Source organism: Bos indicus x Bos taurus, chromosome 5, assembly GCF_003369695.1.
Source record: "Bos indicus x Bos taurus breed Angus x Brahman F1 hybrid chromosome 5, Bos_hybrid_MaternalHap_v2.0, whole genome shotgun sequence".
In the NCBI taxonomy this organism is placed as follows: domain Eukaryota; kingdom Metazoa; phylum Chordata; class Mammalia; order Artiodactyla; family Bovidae; genus Bos; species Bos indicus x Bos taurus.
In genome coordinates this window covers 35363210-35382166 of record NC_040080.1, presented here as the reverse complement: position 1 = coordinate 35382166, position 18957 = coordinate 35363210, and the positions used below count along the sequence as shown (strand labels likewise).

The window sequence follows — 18957 nt, the reverse complement described above, 5'->3', positions numbered from 1 at the left end:
GTGTAAGGGGTTTCTTTGGGGGAAGTGATGAATATGTTCTAAAATTGATTATGGTGGTGGTTGCACAACTCTGAATGTGCTAAAAACCATTAAACTGTATACTTTAAATGGGTGAAATGTATGGCATATAAGTTTTATCTCAGTAAAACTGTTATTAAAAATATATGAAAACAGTATTTGGGTTTAGTTCAGTTCAGTTCAGTCGCTCAGTCATGTCCAACTCTCTGCAGCCCCATGAATCGCAGCGCGCCAGGCCTCCCTGTCCATCACCAACTCCCAGAGTTCACTCAGACTCACGTCCATCGAGTCAGTGATGCCATCCAGCCATCTTATCCTCCATCGTCCCCTTCTCCTCCTGCCCCTAATCCCTCCCAGCATCAGAGTCTTTTCCAATGAGTCAACTCTTTGCATGAGGTGGCCAAAGTACTGGAGTTTCAGCTTTAGCATCAGTCCTTCCAAAGAACACCCAGGACTGATCTCCTTTAGAATGGACTGGTTGGGTCTCCTTGCAGTCCAAGGGACTCAAGAGTCTTCTCCAACACCACAGTTCAAAAGCATCAATTCTTTGGTGTTCAGCTTTCTTCACAGTCCAACTCTCACATCCATACATGACAACTGGAAAAACCATAGCCTTGACTAGATGGACCTTTGTTGGCAAAGTAATGTCTCTGCTTTTTAATATCCTATTTAGATTGGCCATAACTTTACTTCTAAGGAATAAGCATCTTTTAATTTCATGGCTGCAGTCACCATCTGCAGTGATTTTGGAGGCCAGAAAAATAAAGTCTGACACTGTTTCCACTGTTTTCCCATCTATTTCCCATGAAGTGATGGGACCAGATGTCATGATCTTCGTTTTCTGAATGTTGAGCTTTAAGCCAACTTTTTCACTCTCCTCTTTCACTTTCATCAAGAGGCTTTTTAGTTCCTCTTCACTTTCTGCCATAAGGGTGGTGTCATCTGCATATGTGAGGTGATTGATATTTCTCCAGGCAATCTTGATTCCAGCTTGTGCTTCTGCCAGCCCAGCGTTTCTCATGATGTACTCTGCATATAAGTTAAATAAGCAGAGTGACAGTATTTGGGTTGGGGAAGGATTATTTAAGATGTTCTAAAGTCCTTGTACTATTTGGTAGTATGATAAATATATATATATATATATATATATATGACTGGAATGGGTGAATTTAACTCAGATGACCATTATATCTACTACTATGGGCAGGAATCCCTTAGAAGAAATAGAGTAGCCATCATGGTCAACAAAAGAGTCCAAAATGCAGTACTTGGATACAATCTCAAAAACGACAGAATGATCTCTCTTCGTTTCCAAGGCAAACCATTCAATATCACAGTAATCCAAGTCTTTGCCCCAACCAGTAATGCTGAAGAAGCTGAAGTTGAACAGTTCTATGAAGACCTACAAGACCTTCTGGAACTAACACCCCAAAATGATGTCATTTTCATTATAGGGGACTGGAATGCAAAAGTAGGAAGTCAAGAAACACCTGGCTGCTGCTGCTGCTAAGTCACTTCAGTCGTGTCTGACTCTGTGCGACTCCATAGACGGCAGCCCACGAGGCTCCCCCGTCCCTGGGATTCTCCAGGCAAGAACACTGGAATGGTTGCCATTTCCTTCTCCAATGCAGGAAAGTGAAAAGTGAAAGTGAAGTCGCTGAGTCTTGTCCGACTCTTAGTGACCCCATGGACTGCGGCCCACCAGGCTCCTCCATCCATGGGATTTTCCAGGCAAGAGTACTGGAGTGGGGTGCCACTGGAGTAACAGGCATATTTGGCCTTGGAGTACAGAATGAAGCAGGCCAAAGGCTTATAGAGTTCTGCCAAGAGAACACACTGGTCATAGCAAACACCCTCTTCCAACAACACAAGAGAAGACTCTACACATGGACATCACCAGATGGTCAACACCAAAATCAGATTGATTATATTCTTTGCAGCCAAAGATGGAGAAGCTCTATACAGTCAGCAAAAACAAGACCGGGAGCTGACTGTGGCTCAGATCATGAACTCCTTATTGCCAAATTCAGACTGAAATTGAAGAAAGTGGAGAAAACCACTAGACCATTCAGGTATGACCTAAATCAGATCCCTTATGATTATACAGTGGAAGTGAGAAATAGATTTAAGGGACTAGATCTGATAGAGTGCCTGATGAACTATGGACTGAGGTTCATGACATTGTACAGGAGACAGGGATCAAGACCATCCCCATGGAAAAGAAATGCAAAAAAGCAAAATGGCTGTCTGGGGAGGCCTTACAAATAGCTGTGAAAACAAGAGAAGTGAAAAGCAAAGGAGAAAAATAAAGATATACTCATTTGAATGCAGAGTTCCAAAGAATAGCAAGAAGAGATAAGAAAGCCTTCCTCAGCGATCAATGCAAAGAAATAGAGGAAAACGGTAGAATAGGAAAGACTAGAGATTTCTTCAAGAAAATTAGAGATACCAAGGGAATATTTCATGCAAAAATGGGCTCAATAAAGGACAGAAATGGTATGGACCTAACAGAAGCAGAAGATATTAAGGATAGGTAGCAAGAATACACAGAAGAACTGTACAAAAAAGATCTTCACGACCCAGATAATCATGATGATGTGATCACTCACCTAGAGCCACACATCCTGGAATATGAAGTCAAGTGGGCCTTAGGAAACATCGCTAAGAACAAAGCTAGTGGAGGTGATGGAATTCCGGTTGAGCTATTTCAAATCCTGAAAGATGATGCTGTGAAAGTGCTGTACTCAATATGCCAGCAAATTTGGAAAACTAAGCAGTGGCCACAAGACTGGAAAAGGTCAGTTTTCATTCCAGTCCCAAAGAAGAGCAATGCCAAAGAATGCTCAACAAACTGCACAATAGCACTCATCTCACACGCTAGTAAAATAATGCTTAAAATTCTCCAAGCCAGGCTTCAGCAATATGTGAGCCGTGAACTTCCTGATGTTCAAGCTGGTTTTAGAAAAGGCAGAGGAACCAGAGATCAAGTTTCCAACATCCACTGGATCATGGAAAAAGCAAGAGAGTTCCAGAAAAACATCTATTTCTGCTTTATTGACTATGCCAAAGCCTTTGACTGTGTGGATCACAATAAACTGTGGACGATTCTTAAAGAAATGGGAATACCAGACCACCTGACCTGCCTCCTGAGAAATCTGTATGCAGTTCAGGAAGCAACAGTTAGATCTGGACGTGGAACAACAGACTGGTTCCAAACTGGGAAAGGAGTACGTCAAGGCTGTATATTGTCACCCTGCTTATTTAACTTATATGCAGAGTACATCATGAGAAACGCTGGGCTGGAGGAAGCACAAGCTGGAATCAAGATTGCCTGGAGAAATATCAGTAACCTCAGATATGCAAATGACACTACACTTATGGCAGAAAGTGAAGAAGAACTAAAGAGCTTCTTGATGAAAGTCAAAGAGGAGAGTGAAAAAGTTGGCTTAAAGCTCAACATTCAGAAAACTAAGATCATGGCATCCGGTTCCATCACTTCATTGCAAATAGATGTGGAAACAGTGGCTGACTTTATTTTTTGGGCTGCAAAATCACTGCAGATAGTGACTGCACCTGTGAAATTAAAAGATGCTTACTCTTTGAAAGGAAAGTTATGACCAACCTAGACAGTGTATTAAAAAGCAGAGACATTACTTTTCCAACAAAGGTCCGTCTAGTCAAGGCTATGGTTTTTCCAGTAGTCATGTGTGAATGTGAGAGTTGGACTATAAAGGAAGCTGAGTGCCTAAGAATTGATGCTTTTGAACTGTGGTGTTGGACAAGACTCTCGAGAGTCCCTTGGACTGCAAGGAGATCCAACCAGTCCATTCTAAAGGAGATCAGTCCTGGGTGTTCTTTGGCAGGAATGATGTTGAAGCTGAAACTCCAATACTTTGGCCCCCTGATGCAGAGAGCTGACTCATTTGGAAAGACCCTGATGCTGGGAAAGATTGAGGGCAGGAGGAGAAGTGGACGACAGAGGATGAGATGGTTGGATGGCATCACTGACTCAATGGACATGGGTTTGGGTAGACTCTGGGAGTTGGTGATGGACAGGGAGGCCTGGCGTGCTGCGGTTCATGGGGTTGCAAAGAGTGGGACACGACTGAGTGACTAAACTGATTGAACTGAAAGGCTTAGATGATGATCAGCGTTTTTTTAGCAATGAGGTATTTTTAAGTTAAGGTGCATACCTTTTTTAGACACAATGCAATTGTGCACTTAATAGACTACAGTATGGTATAAACATAACTTTTATATGTACTGGGAAACCAGAATATTTGTGACTTACAATATTGCAATAGTCACTTTACTGTGGTAATCTGGAACAAACTTGCAGTATCTCCAGAGTATGCCTGTTTTATGAATGAAAAGAGAGACATGATTTTAACAATAAATGACATAATTGGAAGAGATTTATATGCCAATAAATTAGAAAATTCAGATGAATTATGCAAATAGAAAAAAAATTCTTAAGCTGTTTCATGAAGAAGTCAAAAACCTGAAAGTCCTATAATCATGTAAGAAATTATATTAGTGGCTTCAGTTTTTCCCAGAAAGAAAATCCTAGGTCTGTAAGTCTTTGATAGCTTGTTCTTTGTTCAAAGATTAATTATTTCATTTTGTTATGAATTATTCTAGAGCATGGAAAAAGAGCAAACATTCCTAATTCATTTTGAGTTACCTGGGTGACCTGGGAATAGTATGAGAAAGGAAAATTGAAATTCATTTCACAAACATAAATGCAAAATTTCTTACTGACAAAATATTAGTACACTCAATTGGAAGTATATAGAATGATAAAAAATCATGACCCAATTCAGCTTATCTCAGGGTGACAGAATTGGTTTAATGTAAGAAATAAAGTTAATAAAATTAGACTGAGTTAGAAATTCAGTTACTGTACCTTAATAGGTTATAGGGCACTTCCTTACCCTGATAAGCATTATCTCTGTTTTAAATAAACAAAAAACTGCCAGAGAAGCAAAATACTGACATTAACAAATATTGACCAGGATAATGATTATGGGAGTGTAAATTGGAATAATTACTCTGGAAAATTCAATTTCAACTACATTGAAAATACACATACCCACTAGTTTTACCTCTAGGTGTATGCACTAGAGAAACTCCTGTGTGGACACCACGATACATACACTTAAAGGTTTATAGAAGCACTATGCATGATAGTGACAAACTAGAAATCATCCGGTGTCAATCAGTAGAAGAATGGATAAATAATGAGTTACTATTCAGCAATGAAAATACACAGCTGCAGCTGTATCCCCCCTTGAATGAATCTTTCAAAGTACAATTTGTATCTAAAGAAGTAAATCACACTAGAGGATAAATATTGTATTATTCTACTTACAGAAAATATCTAGAGTAATCAAGCTCATAAATACAGAAAGTAGGATGGTGATCAATAGGGGCTGGGTTGTAGGCAGAGCTGGGAGTTAATGTTTTAAGGATATGGAGTTTAGTTTGGGATGATGAAAAAGTTCTGGAGGTGAATGGTGGTGAGCGTTGTACAACAGTGTGAATGTACTTAATGCCACTGACCTGCACACTAAAAAATGGTTAAAATGGTAATTTTTTGTTATGTATACTTAATGACAGTAAGTTAATGAATTACAGTTGTATTCAAAAAATAGAATTTGATTTATGTAAAATTCAAAAGTAAGAAAACTATATTGTTTAGGAATACTTTTAAGAAAAACAAGAACATCATCACAAAAATTAGTGATTACTGTAGAAGTAATTTTTTTGGCAAGTCAATATAATTTTTGGCATCTGTTGTGGAAATAACTTGAAAAATTGCATGATATAGCTGTAACCTGTTTCATTTGCTTTTTAATATAAACTAGATTTTTCATTTTCTGTATCTATAAAAATTCAAATAGAATCTGTCTGAATCCTTATTTTCTTCATCAATAGCTAACATTAATCCTTATCTAGTAAAATTTTACTGTTTATGTGTTAATATTTACTTACCAAAATTTGTAATATAAAATGTTGCTTTATTCAATTGTATACCAAAATAATTAAAAAATTAACCCAATCCAGAGCAAAATTTATATTGCTTAGAAAGTTAGAGTCAAGGAAATTGAAAGTTTCATACATATTTTTATAATATTTCCATATCCTATTTATGATAGGAAAATCAGCAAAAGTTTTTCAAGTGTATTACATTAGGGTGAGATTCTGTGGGGTGAGTGGAATGGAGATGTGAAATCAAAGAAAAAAGGATTAGAAAACTTTTATTTAAAATGCTTATTCATATTTTTAATTGAAATTGGCCATTAAATCACTATATTATGTAGATCCATTGGGTATATTTTAAATGATGAATATAATATGTAAAAGAGTGATGTTACAGTTTTCTTTTACATATTTAAACTTGTGGTTAAAAGTTTTCAGTGTCAGCTTAAAAATGTGTGAAGGGGTACATAGCTTTTCAAAATTCTTTTAGGGATATGAACAAATAATTTTAAAAATTACTGATCAACTACATCTGAGGAGGAGAAGCCAGAAAAGAAGTCTAAGAAGAGGGGGAGGAAGCAAAATCAGTATCAACCTGATGGCCTAATGAAGAAAATATTTCAAGATGGAGAAAGAAAACTTTGTCAAATGATGATAAAATGAGGACTGAAAATTGGCCATTGTCATTGGAAACATGACTATCTTAAGCTTCCATGACAAGAGAGGCTTAAATGGTACAATAGAAAGGAAAGCCTGATTGGAATGGAGCATGCAGGAAATGGGGACGTAGAAGCAGTGGGCGACTCCCTTTAGGCAGTCTGATATAAAAGGTAACAGCATTGGAGCAAAAGAGTGGGAAGTAAAAGGGAGGGAGAAATCTGTGAATAACTAGAGGTGTTAACTGGGGCTTCCCTGGTGGCTCAGCTGGAAAGAATCCACTTGCAATGTGGGAGACCTGGGTTTGATCCCTGTGTTGGGAAGGTGCCCTAGAGAAGGGAAAGGCTACCCACGCCAATATTCTGGCCTGGAGAATTCCATGGATTATATAGTTCATGGGGTTGCAAAGAGGCAGATAAGACTGAGAGGTGTTAATTACAGGAGCCGAATCTTAAATAGATAGTAAGGGATAGGATCCAGTGTAAAAGTGGGAGATTCAGCTTTCAGTAGCAAAAGGTACATACAATCCATCCACGGATAACAAGAAGGAAAGCAAAGATAGAGGTAGGTTCAAAGATTTGGTGTGTATTCTTAAAGTTGGGCTTCCCAGGTGGCTCAGATGGTAAAGAATCTACCTGCAATGTAGGAAACCCAGATTCAATCTCTGGGTTGGAACTATCCCCTGGAGAAGGGCACTCCAGTATTCTCGCCTGGAGAATTCCATGAACAGAGGAGCCTGGTGGGCTACTGTCCATGGGGTAGCAAAGAGTCGGACACGACTGAGCAACTAACATTCTTACAATCTTAAAGTTTCTAGTGATGTTAAGAGGTAAGGTCAACACTTGAGAGTAGGAAAGAGAAGACGATTTTGGAAGTTTGAAGAGTGAGGAGAATGAAATCAGTTCAGTTCAGTTCAGTCAGTCAGTCGTGTCTGACTCTTTGTGACCCCATGAATCGCAGCACGCCAGGCCTCCCTGTCCATCACCAACTCCTGGAGTTCACCCAAACTCATGTCCATCGAGTCGGTGATGCCATCCAGCCATCTCATCCTCTGTTGCCCCCTCCTCCTCCTGCCCCCAATCCCTCCCAGCATCAGGGTCTTTTCCAATGAGTCAACTCTTCGCATGAGGTATACTGGATGGTGCTTAGAGCCTGTTTAAAATTTGTGCTCACAAATTTGAACTCATGTATTTTTCTCTGGTAAGGTTCAGCTGCCCCTATGGTGAGCACAGAATAAATGAAGAGTTGAGTTTAACTAGAACTAGGAATTTGGCAGCGGAACTTCTCAGAGGGAGAGGAACATAGGGGAGGTGGAGATATATGTTAGTGATAATGGTGATGAACTGTGAAATCTAACTGGGGTAAGAAGTGACAGTATGGGAAGAGGGGATTGATGAATGGTGGAAAAGTGACAGGGCTAGTGAACTGGAGATTCCGCTGGTGCATTCTGCAGTAGGTGAGCCAAAAAGAGAAGATGGTCATCCAGGAGTCTGTATATCCCAAGGACTAGCCACACAATTGATTTCTAAATTTAGACTGTGCTCTTCTCTTTGTATACTCTCCTGTAAGGAAAATGGAGGGGAGGGGGTCATCACCAAGGTAGTTCTCAAGTCTGTATTCTGTAATCCTAATCTCTTTTCTGCACCTCAGTTCTTCAATGTCAATGCCTGAAAGCCTTGCCTGGATGCTCCACCAGCATTTTATACCAATTGTATATAAATTTCTCTAAGCAGTTCCTCTTTCTAATTTGCATCTTCTGGACTACTGTTCTTCCTTTCTGATTCTTCTCTGACTCCTTTCCTCTTCTTGCCTCCAGCTGTAATCATTATCAAATAAGTTAGCTTATACAATATTTATTAGCTCCATCCTCCATCTGCATTTCCAGTATCATGACTTTATAAGTTGTTAATAGTCACCAAAATGATGGTATCTTTATAATTATTCCCCCCCTAATACCAGGTTAGTTTTCAAGATAATAGCCACAGATCTTTTCAAAAACTTCTTGGGGGTTTCCAAGTCTTTTAGAATAATGTCCAATGTCCATGGCTTAGGCTTTGGCCTTCTTTTCCATTCTGGAGTCCATTGTTTCCTCTTCTTGGGGTCTTTTCCCAGGGCCATTCCAGTCTCTCCCAACTCTATAGCTTATGCCTGCATTTCTGTTCCTGGGGGTATCTTCCCTTCATATCTAAGTATTAAAATCCTTGGGGCACAGACTTACAAGCTAGCTGTTCTATACAAATTTTACTTGACCCCAGCTTTTGGAAATAATTTCTCCTTACTCCAGACTTGCAAAATAACTCTATATCTGTTAGTCATAAAAAAATTAATTTTTATAGACATGTGGCAGTGTTAAATATATTTTTACATATATTTTATTCTCATCCTTACAAAAATGAAGTGAGATTTTATTTAACACCACTTAAAAGATGTGAAACCTGGGAATGATAGAATTAAATGGTATATACTTGTCAATGTCAATTTTGCCTTTGAATAATTTATATGCTAATTTTCCTACTGTTTCTGTATTTTGTCCTTACGGCCAGGAGTCAAGGCTTTGCACTTAATAGGCAGTCTTATTTGAATAAACAGAGGACTAGATTCATGGAAGTAAAAGTGCTTTTAAGTAGTTTGTATACATGTTAATAACCTTTTTAAAAGTTGTGACCTTTATTAAGTCTGGCAGTAAGAAAAAGAAAATCACCAAAGCTGACCGGTTGAAGCAGATACTAGAGGAAGAAGAGAAACGACAAAAAGAGGAAGGTATAAGACACACAGTGGTAACTATTTTCATATGCAGGTAATGCTAACAATAGGTTGGCATTTCTGTCATCCAGTCAACACTTTTTAAAGACAATTTTCAAAATTTTTAATTTTTTGAATTTAATGTTTTATAATGGGCTTCCCTGGTAGCTCAGTGGTCAAGTATCCTCCTGCAATGCAGAAGACACAGTTTCGATCCCTGGGTCAGAAAGATCCCCCGGAGAAGGAAATGGCATCCCACTCCAGTATTCTTGCCTGGGAAATCTCATGAACAGAGGAGCCTGGTGGGCTACAGTCCATGGAGTCACAAAAGAGTCGGACACAACTTAGCAATTAAACAACAGTGTTTTATAGTAGCTGTTTATTTTTTAAAGCTTACCCACCAATCACTTTCAGATATATCTTGAAGGAGAGTTGCCAGATAAAATACAGGATGCCCAGTTAAATTTGAATTTCAGATAAACAATGGATAATTTGGGATAATTTACCCATGCAATATTTAGGATATACTTGAACCAAAAAAAAAAAGTCCATTATTTATCTGAAATTCAAATTCATCTGAGCATCCTATATTTTTATTTGCTAAATATGGCAATCCTATCTTAAAGTGTTTATATCATTAATTACTGATTAAATTGAGAGCTTTGGTGCTGATTGTGCAGTAAGAATTCTTAAACTCGAATTAAGTATGGGAAATATATACTAGCAAGAAACATATAGAGCAGCCTAAGTTCTTACAGTGTAATAATATCTATTTGTCAAATTTAAAGAGGATTTTCATTTGCTAAAGAATTTCAGGAAATTAATTATAGAAATTAATAAAAATTTGGTTATTTAAAATACCGAAAAGTGACTTTAAAAATCTGAATAGTTCAGATAGTTGTATCTTTTAACATGAAGAACATCCGTTGAGTCATACTGGGTTTTAAATGTCTGTCCTTCCCAGGTGGCTCAGTGGTAAGGAATCTGCCTACCAATGCAGGAGAGGCAGGTTTGAGATCCCCTGGAGGAAGAAATAGCAACCCACTCCAGTATTTTTGCCTGGAAAATCCCATGGACAGAGGAGCCTGGTGGGGTTACAGTCCATGAGATTGCAAAGAGTCAGACATGACTTAGCAACTGAGTGCCACCAGCACATTAGTTTCCAAGTTGATTTTTTATTAATAATCATATAAATCATTTAGGTGACTTATGATAAGAATACAGTATCAGGACCTACTGTTTGGGGAATGTTTTATTATTTTGGGTTAAACTCATATTCTTTAACATATATTTCATGTTTTATTTTTTAACAGTGAAAGCAAGAGAAAATTTAGGTAGTTACTTCTGATGGTGTGGATGTCACGAGATTATGGAAATTTGAAGATTTTACCTCTTTTTAATTACCCATGATAGATCTGTCACTTTTCATTTATTAAAATCATTATTATATTGCTATAAACTTTTTGGAGAAGAGAAATATAATTGTGGGCCAGAAATTTTGAGAGTCGTGTTGTTTTTTTGAAAGAAATCTGGCAGTTTTATTTCTACCACATGATAAAGGTTGTGACTTATATCTAGTATTCTACCACCACTATATCTTAAATATTTGAAGTCGCTTCAAGCGCTTAAAAACAGACTAAAAAATTTTCTTGCTGTTCTTCAGAGGAAGCACGTGTGAAATATGAAAAAGAAGAAATGGAAAGACTTGAAATACAACGAATTGAGAATGAAAAATTGCAAAAACTTGAAGCAAAAGTAAGTAAACATTAATGATATTATTACTGAAGACAAACTATGTGGCTATCAGATCCATTTTGGAGAAGAAAATGCAGCCCACTCCAGTATTTTTGCCTGGGAGATCCCATGGACAGAGTAGCCTGGTGGGCTATTGTCCATTGGGTCACAAAAAGTCAGACATGACTTAGAAACTAAAACAACAGCAATCAGATCTATTTGGCCATTTAATATCATTCTCTTCCATAGATACCCATAATATTTAGGTCTGTATGAACTGGTTTAACTCATTTGATCCTACCATAAAGTTATGGTGGGTAAATTATTACCCACATTTCACAGATGAGGAAATTGGGGAATATGGAGAGATTTAAGCAGCTAATAAATTTCATAGCCAAGACTTAGATAGAAGTAGTCTTGCTTCAGAGCTCATGCTTATAACCACTAAGTTATTATTCTCAATCTATCTTATATATAATTAAATAGGAACCAAAAAATGTTCAAATTCTACCTCTCCTTTTAAAATTTCACTTCTCTTTTTCACCAGATTTCTTCATTATTGAATCAGTAGTTCTGAGACCTTTTAATCTCAGGACAAAGCCTCATTACTATTAAAAAGTGAAGATCCCCAAGAAGTTTTTGTTTAGATGGTTTATATGTATCAATATTTATCATATTAGAAATTAAAACAAATTTCAAGATATTTATTGTATTAGTAGAGATTAGACATTGTTAAATGTAAACATGAATTAAAAAGTAAACACATTAAACATACTTAAAGAAAAAAGCAATTGCAGTATTTATTGAGTTATAAAATTATATTAGTTTCAAATGTATGACATAATGATTCAATAGTTGTATGTATTGTGAAATGATCCCACAATAAGTCTAGTTAACATCCGTTACCACATAAATGTATATTTAAATTAGGAAAATGAGTGGCATTGTTTATATCTCTTAAAGGTCTTTAATGTCTGACTTAACAAAAGACAACTGGACCTCATATGTATGCTGAGTCACTTCAGTTGTGTCTGACTCTGCAACCCTGTGGACTGCAGCCTGCCAGACTCCTCTGTCCATGAGATTTCTCTAGGCAAGAATATTGGAGTGGGTTGCCATGCCTTCCTCCAAGAGATCTTCCTGACCCAGGGATCTAACCTGAATCCCTTAGGTCTAACCTGCATTGGCAGGCAGGTTCTTTACCTCTAGTGCCACCTGGGAAGCCCTCCTGGATCTCCTCCCTACTTCATTATTCCATCTGTTACACTATGTGTTGTTTCGATTGAAATAAATATAAAGAAAGAAAATTTGGCCTCATATAGATAGTTGGAAAAAGGAGAAATATTGTAACAGCCTTTCAGATGATTGTGGATTCTTGCCTTGATACTATACTGAAACTCAATAGGTGGTAGCATCTTAATGTGGAATCTGAAACCAAATAAATGAACTTTATGTACTCTGTTACACTAAAATATTGGTCTGTTTTTATACTCTGAATAAATCTTGTATTGACACATGATTTTGCAACATCATGACTTGATAGCTTGGAAGAAGATGGTTCACTGAATTATTTGCTTCCAAATATTGATGTATTCTTATAATTCATTATCAAAAAGATCACATGCATTAGTGTCAACTTCAGCCAAACAGGTAAAGGTTTTAAGGATTGGGAAACTGTCAGGCTCCCTAGTAGTGGATACAGGTTTTCTAAAATTCAAATTTTTATTTGACAGCTTGAGTTTATCAAGGACAGCAGTGTTTCCTGAAAGTGACATGGTCAGTTCATTTGTTTCTGACAGAAGGTCTGCCAGAGTACTCAAACAGTTGGACAGATGTTTATTTCTCAAGATAGCATTGTTCTTTGATATGCAGCAAAAGTGTTCTATGCATTCTTCCCATCTTACCACACAGAATATCAAAGGACATATACTTAAGTTTTTACATTGAATACAATTAATAATTTTTACTTCTTCATCAGGTCATTCTTATGTGAACCTAGCTACTTATACCCCTCTCCCCTGAAGAATATGACCACTAATAAAGCTTGTGCCTTGATTTGTACAAAGGCGCCAGCAATTTTACACCATCTTGCAAATGTGTACCCTGCAAAAAGAGCAAATAAAGTCATAATAATGTCATTAAAATAGATTTGACCTCACTGATCCCAAAAGAATTTGGAGGATCCACCTGGAGGCTGCATATCACACTATATACACCACTGTTTCAGATGAAACCTTTTAGAAATATCAGTTGCATTTAAACTAATTGTAGTATTCATCTTGAAATTAAATATTTGTCCAGTAAATTTTAGATGCTACTTACAAAATACAAAGCTGAAATTAAAAAAAAGATCAATGTATCTATGCCCATGAAACAGGATCTAGAAAGGAGAAATGAAGAGCTTGAAGAACTTTATTTGTTAGAAGCATGTTTTCCTGAAGCAGAGAAATTGAAACGAGATAATAGATTCCTTTCCCAGGTAAGACTGATTTTACTTTTTTAGCTAACACTTTTATACCATAAGAGGGAGTTATAATCCGATATCCATCTTAATAACAGGCAACTTTAAATGTGTCTATAAAAAATTTAATCTGACAAATCTCTCTCATTTGCTTGTAGCAAATTAAATTCGTATAGCTTTTTAGAAATCTATTTGTCAATAAGATCCTTGACATTTTTATATCCTTTGACTCTGACTCTTTAATTTTGGGGAATTTATATTAAGGAAATTATACTAAATTAAAATATAAAAAGTTTGACCCTGAGGCAATCGAGTGTTGTTCAAAACAGTGCAGCTTTGGAAACAATATCAGTGGTTAAAAAGGAAAAACTGTAATCATATGGCAAAGATTATAGTATAACTTAAAGCAAAAAAATTGTAATCCCAATATGATTGGGCTTCTCTGGTGGTTCAGATGGTAAAGAATCTGCCTGCAATGTGGGAGACCTAGGTTCAATCCTTGGGTCAGAAAGATCCCTTGGAAAAGGAAATGGCAACCCACTCCAGTACTTTTGCCTGAAGAATTCCACAGACAGAGGAGCTTGGTGAGCTTCAGTCCATGGGGTCGCAAAGAGGTGTACACGACTGAACAAGTCACACACACACACACGTGCACACACACACACACACACAATACGATTACAAATGTAGAGTTTGCATAGACTACACAATGAATGGAATGACATACGAAAATGACATGGCAATTAATAATTAGTAATAATTTGAGAAATATAAATTAACCCAAATGTTAAACTTGTGTAAAGACAGGAGCTATATGATTAGTGAGAAGAAGCGAAACAAAATTATCTCATAAACACTGTTTTAAAAGTAAAATGTGACAATAGATAAAATTTCTATTTATTTGAATTATTGAAGCTTATAAGTTATATTGATGAAGAGATATTTGGGTATTTTAGAGACATCTTCAGTGAACTAAAATCATAATATGTTTTTCGCCTGAATTGGAAAACTAGGTTATAAGAGTTCATACCTTGAAAAAGAAGTGATTTAATCTTTGGTTGAATTTTCATCAGTGAGAACTTGCAAGCATTTTTGTTCCACAGTGGAAACACTACATTGAATGTGATGGGAGTCCTGATCCTTCAATAGCTCAAGAAATTAATACTTTTATTACCTTGTGGAAAGAGGAAACCAATGAGACTTTAGAGGAAGTGATTGAGAAGAGTAAACTAGTGCTAAATGTAAGTATTTAAGCATTATTCTGTGATTTTAAATTATGTAAATTATAAATAGTCTGATATTGATTCCAAAAATAGAAATAAACTATTGTATTTGCCAGTTAGTAACACTACTTCTTTCTTGGTTAGGAAGAAAAATATTTGCTCATCTTTTTATTTTATTTTATATTTTTACCACTCCTAAAAACCTCTCACCACCTTAGGTAAGATCAGCCTAACAAATCTGAAACATTAACTGTGAAATGTGAAAGTGAAAGTGATGTCGCTCAGTTGTGTCTGACTCTTTGCGACCCCACGGACTATAGCCTACCATGCTCCTCCATCCATGGGATTTTCCAGGCAAGAGTATTGGAGTGGGTTGCCATTTCCTTCTCCAGGGGATCTTCCCGACCCAGGGATCGAACCCAGGTCACCTGCATTGTAGGCAGATGCTTTACCATCTTGAGCTACCAGGGAAGTCCAAAACTGTAACATTAACTGTAAGTGCATCCAATTCCAGAAAAAAATCAAGTTGCATACAATTATGTAGATAACAAGTATAAAAGTGTATGATTTTATCTTCAGCCAGAATTATCCACTTTTCAGTGATTCATTACACATATTTTTTTAATGTTAACTATAAGCCAAGCACCTCTTTTAAGCACTATAAGTACAAAGATGAATAAGAATATCCTACTTTCTATTTCTACAAATAGGATGGATAGGTTAACCTGAGGCACTACCACTTACCATGCACTTAAAAATGCCAGGAAAAATGTTGTGACGTTTAAATCCATTGCCTAGCTCAAAGGAAAGTAAAGGAAGAATCTTGGAGTCCATAAGACAATTCAGAAAAGTGGACAAGTGTCAAAGTCAGTGGCTTCCTAGAAAGTGTCTATTTGTTAATCTTTCGTGGCTTAGTATTGGTTTAAAGAAGCATCAGGAGGCAAGCCTAAAGTACAACAAGGTAGCAAGTACTATCAGAGACCCTTTTATGGCTGGGAGCCTCAGAAAGGTAATGTGGATAATAGATGAAAACCTACACTGCAAAGAGTGATGATATGCACTTGATTGGCTCATATTTAGCTTGATGAAGGCAAAACAATAATGTCTCTACCAAGAATTCTTAATAATGAGTGAGTCAGTAGTTAGATTGGAAGAATTTATCAGAATACAGCACAGTGAAGAGATGAAAAATTATCAAAGAGTAGTTAACAGACATGTATGATCGAACAAAAAGGACTAAAAGTATATTGACAAGCAGTATCAGAAGGAGAAGTAGAATAAGGAAGAGACAATATTCATTAGGCTGACAATTTCCCAGAATCCTCAGAAACCCAACAGATCCCACATTAGGATAAACAGAAAGGAATCCACACTTAGATACACCAATGTAACAATGGAAACTTTGGCTACCTGATACGAAGAGCTGACTCATTGGAAAAGACCCCAATGCTAGGAAAGATTAAAGGCAAAAGGAGAAGAGGATGGCAGAGGATGAAATGGTTAGGTAGTTTCACTGACTCAATGGACATGCACTTGAGCAAACTCTGGGAGATAGTGAAGGACTGAGGAGCTTGGCATGCTGCAGTCCATGGAGTCGCAAAGAGTTGAACATGACTTAGCAACTGAACAGCAACAGAAAGAATTCACTCCTCTTGGTCCTTTTATTCTCTAATGCTTTTTGTTTCATTTCCTTACCATGTTACAGTTCTTGTCACTGTGGTTTACTTCTCCATGTGCCTGTACAGTGGAATAACTCCAGACTGTTAAGGTCATAATATGTTTGCTTAATTTAATCCGGAAAACAAGCTTATGAGATTCATTTTACACATGAAGAAACAGATAGTGACTTGCTTATGGTCCCCTACGAGACCTTAGATGAGCCTTACTCTGACTTTCCAAAGCTTCCAAAGGGCCTCCCATGAGGGGTTTGGCTGCTAATAGAGTCCTCACAGAGTGTTCTTTCATATCCTCTCTCCCAGTGAGGCTGCCATGACGTGATGCTGGTCCAGGAATCTGCTGCTCTTTAAATAGCAGAGGCAGCAGGAAGCAGTACTAGAGTTCACCAGTGATGAGCTGGATACATCTTCCTGTTATGAATGTGGGGTGTAGAAGCAGAAATAATAAACAGTAGGGAAGATGAGAAAAGGATAAGTAAAACAAAACAGGAGACAGACAAGGAGAGTAATCAATAACAGCAGGAAACCAAAGCAAGAAGTCGTAAGATGAACAGAAAGAACTGGATAGCAGTAATCCCATGGTAGAGCTTCCCAAGTGGCTCAGTGGTAAAGAATCCACCTGCCAATGCAGGAGACTCAAGAGATGTGGGTTTGATCCCTGGATCAGGAAGATGCCCTGGAGTAGGAAATGGCAACCCACTCCAGTAGTCTTGCCTGGAGAATTCCATGGACAGGGGGCCCTGATGGGCTACAGTCCACGGGGTTGCAAAGAGTAGGATGCAGTTGAGCACTATCCCACAGTAAACATCAAGTTCCAAATTATCAAATTTATTTGCATGGCGAATTCTTATGTAACCCTTACTATGGCAGACATTCTCAGCCTGGTTTAGGTTACTCATGTTGCTGCTGTGAAGTAACTCCAATAACCCTGTGAGGTAGGCACCATCATCCCCATTTTTCAAATGAAGAAAGCGAGACTCAGATGTTAAATAACTCGTCCCAGATCATGCCACTGGTAAGAGGGTGAGGATGAAGCCCAGGTTTCTGGCTTGAGCCCACGCTACCCAGCACGACTATGCTCTCTCTCTTACTTTAGAAATTTTCTATATATTATCTATGTCAGTGTTCAAAATTAAATTCTACTGTTTTATTCTTTATGTGCTGTACTGCTTTTCAGCTGAATTTACTGAGTCATTGCTTTCATGCTTCACAGCACATCAAAAGGTCATTCTGACCAGAGTAAAAAATCCTATTCCATTACACGTGATTATTTCCTAAAATAAAGTGGTCCTGTCTTCTGTAGGAAAAAAATTAAATTCTGCTACTTATTTGTTGTTCCTTGATCATACTGTGCCTTAATTTTTCCCATCACTGAATGTCTTTCCACTTGCTTGTATGATTTCTGAGAAGTTGGATATAACTCTTTGTTCTTCTAAAGGTAAGGTGTTTTTTCCCTTGGGCTGCTTTCAGGAATTTTTCTTTATTTTTGATTTTCCATCCTTTGAAAACGATATGCATAAATAGGTTTCTGGGATATTTATCTTACTTGGTATTCTCTGAGATTCCTCAGTCTGTGGTTTGGTGTCTGACATTAGTTTGAGGGAAATTCTCAGCCATTTTTATTTCAAATATTTCTTCTGTTTCTTTCCTTCTTTTCCTCCTGGTATTTCCATTATGTGTGTGCCATATTTATTTTAAGTTGTTCCAAAGTCTTTGGTTATTCTGTTCTGGCTTTTTTCAGTCTTTGTTCTCTTTGCTTTTTGGTTTTCGAGGATTCTCTTGATAAATATTCTCAGAGATACCTTCCTCAGCTATGTCCAGTTGAGGAATAAGCCCATCAAAGGTATTCTTTGTTCTGTTGAAATGACCTCTAGCATTTCTTTTTGGTTCTTTCTTGGGATTTCCATCTTTCAGTTTTACATCACCCATCTAATTCTTGCATGCTGTCTACTTTATCCATTAGAACCTATAACGCATTAATCACAGGTGTTTTAAATTCCTGTTCTGATCATCATATCCTGCCATGTCTGTCTGGTTCTACCATGTATGGTTCTGATGCTTGCTTCTTCTTTTCAGTTTGTGTTTTTTGCCTTTTGGTATGCCTTGTAATTTTTTCGTGATAGCCAGATATGATGTACTGGGTAAAAAGAACTGTTGTAAATAAGCCGCAGCCATGAAATTAAAAGACGCTTACTCCTTGGAAGAAAAGTTATGACCAACCTAGATAGTATATTGACAAGCAGAGACATTACTTTGCCAGCAAAGGTCCATCTAGTCAAGGCTATGGTTTTTCCAGTGGTAATGTATGGATGTGAGACTTGGACTGTGAAGAAAGCTGAGCGCCAAAGAATTGATGCTTTTGAAGTGTGGTGTTGGAGAAGACTCTTGAGAGTCCCTTGGACTGCAAAGAGATCCAACCAGTCCATTCTAAAGGAGATCAGTCCTGGGTGTTCTTTGGAAGGAA

The 18957-nt window shown here is 37.4% G+C and overlaps 1 protein-coding gene across 5 annotated transcripts in view; it reads left to right on the top strand.

The window, feature by feature from the left end:
- CASC1 (cancer susceptibility 1) overlaps positions 1–18957 on the top strand; it is an 88099-nt gene that overhangs the window by 9602 nt on the left and 59540 nt on the right. For 3 of the 5 annotated variants that reach the window (XM_027541556.1, XM_027541559.1, XM_027541555.1), the window contains 4 exons: positions 9333–9417; positions 11063–11154; positions 13511–13612; positions 14698–14835. In XM_027541556.1, the coding sequence (XP_027397357.1) occupies positions 9333–9417; positions 11063–11154; positions 13511–13612; positions 14698–14835 (417 nt within the window). Of the gene's footprint in view, positions 1–9332; positions 9455–11062; positions 11155–13510; positions 13613–14697; positions 14836–18957 lie in introns of those variants that run through there. The other 2 variants (XM_027541558.1, XM_027541557.1) reach the window with 2 other exon arrangements.